The sequence below is a fragment of the Cariama cristata genome, unplaced genomic scaffold (assembly GCF_000690535.1).
Source record: "Cariama cristata isolate BGI_N322 unplaced genomic scaffold, ASM69053v1 scaffold21657, whole genome shotgun sequence".
NCBI lineage: Eukaryota > Metazoa > Chordata > Aves > Cariamiformes > Cariamidae > Cariama > Cariama cristata.
In genome coordinates this window covers 6,457-12,652 of record NW_009627408.1, presented here as the reverse complement: position 1 = coordinate 12,652, position 6,196 = coordinate 6,457, and the positions used below count along the sequence as shown (strand labels likewise).

General features: G+C 55.5%; 1 protein-coding gene across 1 annotated transcript in view; it reads left to right on the top strand.

Annotated features, from left to right (window-relative positions):
- The window catches only part of LOC104164954 (voltage-dependent R-type calcium channel subunit alpha-1E-like), a gene marked incomplete at its 3' end in the record, with an annotated part of 13,327 nt that extends 7,879 nt beyond the window's left edge, over positions 1–5,448 (top strand). Inside the window, exons 3-5 of the mRNA XM_009704441.1 lie at positions 3,807–3,910; positions 4,753–4,905; positions 5,204–5,448. Of these exons, the coding sequence (XP_009702743.1) occupies positions 3,807–3,910; positions 4,753–4,905; positions 5,204–5,448 (502 nt within the window). The remainder of the gene's footprint in view (positions 1–3,806; positions 3,911–4,752; positions 4,906–5,203) is intronic.
- Between the last annotated feature and the right edge of the window lie 748 nt (positions 5,449–6,196).

The window sequence follows — 6,196 nt, the reverse complement described above, 5'->3', positions numbered from 1 at the left end:
CGGTGGGGGTGAGGGGGACGGGAGCCGGTGAGACGCGCAGCCCCTGGCACGGGCGGTGGAGGCACGGTGGGTGCTGTAGTGTGTGGTAGTACCCGAATTTGGTGCTGGCTCTGTGCTAGTAAAAGAGCTTTGTGTGGGCAGGGTCATCGAGCATCGCTCATGGTTTCTTCTGCTAAACCCCAAAGTGCAGAGAGTCATTTTAAATGTGATTATTCTTTATTTTTTTTAATTTTTTTTTTTTGGTCCTCCCTCTGGGAAAAGAAATCCATAGGTGCAGGTCTTCAGCTGGAGGTGAGGGCGTGCGCTTTGCTCAGCTGCTGCGAGCTGGATGGGTGCCCGAGGGCTGAGCATCGCTCTGCCGGCAGCCAGCCCCCAAGCCTTGCGGCCCCAGCGGGAGCTTGCTCTTCGCTCCGGAGCCTGTAAATAAATCAAATAAAATAATCATCCTGGTTGCAAACACAAAGCATGTTTTTTTTTTTTATTTCCCCTCCCCCCCCAAAGCATGTTTTTGTCTGCTGGTGATTGCTCACTATTCAATTATACTTTCGGGAATTAGCATATATTTCCCATCCTGCCTCCTCTCTCATTTGCATTCTTCCAATAGCTCCTCTCTGCTCTTTTCTCCACCTGAAGTCTCTTCCCCCTTTCCTCTGAAAAAGTAAAACTAACCCCTTTGCCTGGGTGACCTATAAAAACGCCTTCACTTTTTTTTCCTTTTTTTTTTTTTTTTCCCCTCCAGTACATATGATGAAAAGCATGAGATCATTGGGATTTTTATAGCCCAATCTGGCAGCTTTTTCAAATAACTTGGATGGTGAGATGTAATTTTAGTTTGGGTCCTTGCCTAAAAATAAAGAATAATTATTAGCACATTAGATGTGGATATTGTAAGTGTTCGAAAAGGATTTAAATTGTTCTACAGATACCGGAGCTGCCGCCCTGCGTCAGCACAGAGGTCTGTGACAGCCCGAGTCCCATCTCTGCGCCGCGCATCCCGAGGAGCTATAAGAAACCTTAACGTGTGTCAATAAATAAATGAGCAATGGGTTGTGCTGGGTGGTACAGGTGGTTCTCTGGGGAAAGAAAAAAAAAAAGCCTAGAGGGTTAATCAGCAATTAACAGGTGAGATGCTGAAGTCTAAAGCAGGAAGGTGAGTTTTGAGTGTTGTATTGGTTATTGGTGATAACGTGGCGATGGTGTCTGTGCATGCTAGCGAAGCCTGGCTATCGGGGAGAGGTGATGCCCGTTACTTAGAGCCACTGAAGGGCTTGGCAAAAGCAGACAGAAGCCAGGCTGGTGTGCCTGGAAGCTTGCTTAGCTTTTTCCAGCTATTTCAATTGGTCTAAAGGTGATCCGGGGCTGCTTAGACCCTGCTCAGAGGGAGGCTCTGGGATGGATGGGTTTGCCGGGAGCAGCTCCAGCAGCGTGTGCTCCCAGTGCATCCGCCCTTGCCGGGAGCCGTGGCCGTGCCCGCAAAAGGATGCACAGGCACCTATTTCGTAGCAGTGGGTCATCTTTGTGTCGTCGGTCGGGAGATGTAGCCTGCAGTGCAACCACCTTGCTCTGGTGATCTGTCCAAATCTCCTTCTGAAAGAGCTCGTGATGTCCTTTGATCCCCAGCGAGGACAAGGAGCATGTCACCTTGCCACAGAGGAGTCCCATTCTTAGCAGCTAATTTAGAGCACTGGGAAGTGGTGCCCTGAAATTGCTTGAACCTTGCCTGGAGGCTCAGCACGACGGCTCCCGAGCCCTTCAAACAAATCTGGGTTAGCAGAGGACTTTGAAGCCAGGGTGCTCTGCTCCCCTCCGCCGTGCCAGACCAGCGGTGCCTCAGACGATGGTCCTGCCCCGGAGGAGGAGATGTGCCGTGGGGCTGGGAGCGGTGACGGCTCCACCTCCATCATATCCACCCGGCTGCGTGGGAGCACGGCTCGTGCTGCTCCGTGTTGGTGGGACAGAGCTGTCGATCCCATTCTGCTGCCAGGAGCCTTCCAGCTGGGCTTGCATCGGTGAGCCCTCGGAAGGAGGGTTGGAGTCTGTGTCCAGCCCAGGAGCATCCCTGGTGTCCTGGAGATGCTCAGCCCCAGCTGGAGTCAGCACTGGGGCTGTAAATGCCTTTCCCCCTTCCTTTTGGGAGGCTGGTTGGACACTGGGTGTTGGGATGCAAGGAGCAAAAGCTTGAAGGAGGGTCTTAGGGTCTCCAGCACAGTGTTGGGCACAGCGTGTCCTCTACGCCGGTGTTTTGGGGAGCGCTGGGTTACCCTGCTCTTGCTGGCAGGTTGCATGAAAGAGATGAAAGCGCCCATGCTCTTCTCTCTCCCACGTGCTGCCGAGTGGCCGTGCTTTATCGCGCTTATTGATTTTGATCTTACAACCAATTTAACAGCGCAGCTCTTCCCAGCCTCTGGGTACTCCTGACTTAATTAAGTCCCTTTTCTGCTCTCCTGTCAGTCCTGTGGGTGGCGGGGGCTGGTCACGGATTGGGGCACAGGGAAAAGGGAAAGTGCCATCAAGGGTAAAAGGTCCCCATATATATCGGGGATAAGCAGCCTCATGCACGGGGAGTTGTGGCTGATGCTGGTGTGATGCATCCCAGCTGCTGCTGGGACTGGGTTTTGCAGCTGACCCCTTGTGCTGGGGAAGAGAGGAAGAGGAGGGTAGGAAAAGGAGTTGAAACAACCTGGTTTGCTCATGTGAGAGCATTTCTGCTGCCAGGGTATCCTAGGAAATCCAGCTGACTTTCTGGAGGGGCATGTTGGTACCTGCCATACCTCGGGGAGAGGGGGAGAGAGAGTGCTAATTGCTCAACGCGCCAGAGAGCTGCTCTGGCCTGTAATTAGGTGAATTAGTGGAACAATGACCCACTTTCCCTCAGTTTTTGGATTGCTGCAAGCAGCCCTGAGGTTGCTGCCTTTCTCTGTCCCGCTCTCCTCTCCTTCCCCTCCTCTCCCATCCCCTGCTCCTCCACTGCAGCCCTCCCTCCTCCTCCTCTTCCTCCTCACCCAGCACCCTGGGGACCGACCCCGGATGGGAGAGAAGGCCATGAGCTCCAGCACCACCATCTGTGCTCCTATGGCTTTGCCGGCATCCCCAAGCCGCAGCAGCCCCGTCCCCCCCAGCACGTACAGGGGCCCTCAGTATTTCTACTGCTGGACTCGACGTGCACCAGCTCCCTTCTGCCCCAATTGGTTTTCCAGAGATGGGCTAGGAAAAATCTTTGTGTTTTAAAAGAAAACCTCTGGAGTCCTTCCTGTGCCTGCCGGTTGCCTTCCAAGGTCATCAAACTTTCATTACTATAGATTTTTGAATGCGTGTGAGGTTCTCAGCTCCTTCTCGGCAATCCCAAAGGTGGGCCTCCAAGGAAGCTCCATGTGTGGAAAAAGGCAGAGCAGCTGATGGCCGGGGGTGCTGCCAGGGGACCCCCGCCTCTGGGGCACCATCTCCGGTCCACGTTCCGCTTGCCTGGAAGGGAGGTTAAACCCATGCAGCCGTGATGAGCGCAGCATCGGCAGCGGTGAGCCCCCTGAGTGTGATTGCACGGCGTAGGTGATGGCCAGTGCTGCGGCACGGGGCTATGGGGGGCTGCCAGGGCTGGGTGGCCCCTGGGTGGCTTTGGCTGACCAGAGTGGCCCATGAGCTTTGGTGCTGGCATCAAAAGGGCTTTGCGAGGTGTTGGATCTTTGTCCCTGCCTAGGGAAGTGGTCCTCGTGGCTTCCCCTAGCCTGGCGCGACAACACGGCTCTTGGCACTGGGGTGGCCGAGGGCTCTGCCCAGGGTAACTCTGCTCTCTCCCTGTCTGCCCGCAGCATCCTCGCCACTGCTGGGACACACTTCAACACCCACGTGGACCTACGGACGCTGCGGGCAGTGCGTGTGCTCAGACCTCTGAAGCTTGTCTCGGGCATTCCCAGTAAGTTGAATGATCCTGGTCCTCATCCTGGGGTGTCTGCATCCATCCCTGATGTCCTTCAGAGTGAGCGGGGTCCTCGTGCCACCTCGGAGACGTAGGGTGCAATCAGGGAAGAGGGGGACAAACCTCCCCATGGAGCAGGGATCGTGCGTGCCATCTTCCCAGCCACCCTTTGGGTAACCCACAGGGGAGGGGACTCAAGGATGGCAGAGTTTGGTGTCCCCGGGTGGCATTTCCCCCTACCCAGCCCGCTCTGTGCTGGCACAGGGCTGGTCTTGGTGGCTTGCTGGGGCCTGCCAGTGGCTCCACTTCTCTGGCCAGAAGGCAGTGGGCGGATCCCTTCAGGACTGAGGTTCAGTCAGGGGGGATTTTGGTTGTTTTTGCAAGATTTCATCTGCCGACATGGAGATAAATAAAGAAACTAGGCTGCTGCCAGCACCGGTCCTCCCATCCCTCCTGCCCTGGGCACCAGCTGGGCGGTTTGCTGGATCTGTGCCTTGGGAGGAATGAGGAGGACAGAGCTGGACGGGCCATGTCCCACCAAGTCCAGGTGGGACAAGGACAGGCAGGACACCAGAGGGGGGAACCAGATCCAGAAACCAGCCCTCCTGGAGCCTTGCTTTGCAGCCTGGCCCTCCCTGCTTCCCCTGGGATGGTGCTTTCCTCCGTGGTCCTCAGCTTCCCAAAGGGATCTTCTAGGCTGTGCTGGCGTCTTGCATCTGTCTGATACCTGTCCTTCCTCTCTGCTCGATGTCCTCCTCTTCCCAGAGGTGGGCTGGACGTGCCCCAGGCAGTGGGTTTGCATCACCCTGCTGAGCTGTGCTCTTTCTCTCCTCTCCTAGGCCTGCAGATTGTGTTGAAATCCATCATGAAGGCCATGGTGCCTCTTCTCCAGATCGGCTTGCTGCTCTTTTTTGCTATCCTCATGTTTGCCATCATCGGCCTGGAGTTCTACAGCGGGAAGCTGCACCGAGCCTGCTACACAAACAATTCAGGTGGGGAGAAGGGCTCTGCACCCACAGGTGGAAAACAGCTGGGACAAGTGCATGTTGCTATCGTGGGAAGCCCAGGGCCAAAAAGATCCTGCGTTTTGCTTTGTGAGCACCAGCCATCACCTGGTTGCGTTCAGGATGTCCCAATTTCTTATGGGACCGGTTTGTGTGCAGCCAGGGCTGGTCCCAGTGGGGTCCCCTGCTCTGCCCCAAGCCTGTCTGCGTTCAGGCTCTTCCCCTCGCCTGTCCCCTGCCTCTCTCTTACCTCTGCCTCCTTTGGCTCTCTGCTGTGTGCTTCCAGGTGAACTAGAGGAGCTGGACCCCCCCCATCCATGTGGGGTGCAGGGTTGCCCCCCAGGCTACGAATGCCGGGAATGGATCGGTCCCAACGATGGGATCACGCAGTTCGACAACATCCTCTTTGCTGTGCTGACCGTCTTCCAATGCATCACCATGGAAGGGTGGACCACAGTCCTGTACAATGTGAGTAGTGCTGCTCTGGGGTCTTTTTGGGCAGCTGGGCATGGGGATGGGAAGCCAGAGATGGTATTTCTGTGTGCTGGAAAACAGTAAGGTCCTGAGTTTCCTTTGTGATGGGGACGGGGTCGGTCCTTCCCATTTGGGCAGGAGATGGGGGAATAGAGGGATGCATTACATGTTTCCGGGTAAAGGGAGCTCTAAAGGCTTGGCCCCCATCTCTGGGCTGGTTGTACAATTCATTGCAGAGAACAAAACCTTGTGGGCACAAGCTGCAGCAAACCTCCTGCTTGAGGGAGGCTTCCTTTCTTCCCTCCTCTTCCTCCTGTGCTCCCCGGGGCAGCTCCATAAGAGTGGACGTGGTTTCTGGGCATTGTGCATCCGCTCTCCCTGCAGACCAGGCAGCGGATGTGCCTGCATCCCCGCGGTGGCCTGGGAAAGCCCCGGAGCTGGGCTCGAACCCCCTCCCTGGGGCAGGGGCAGCGTTTCGATGTCTGACAAGGAGCTCAGATCTTTTGTATTCATGCTGCAAACATCTGTCGGTGCTGATGAAGCAGGGAATGGCTGGGCTGGGTTCCTGTGGTTTGCAGCCCCTTGAAGTTGCCGATGTCTGAGCCTTTGGGGTGCCCAGGGAGCAACTCGAGGGCAAAGCTGGAAGCAGGAAAAAAGCTACAGGTGATCACAAAGTGCAATATTGTTGTGAGCGATTGGCCATATACGTATGTTTTAGTTTATGGGCTAGAAGCAACTATGCCAGTTCTGTTCCCAGCCTAATTTCAGCATCAACTTCAGCGTCATTGCACCGGGAATGTTTTTA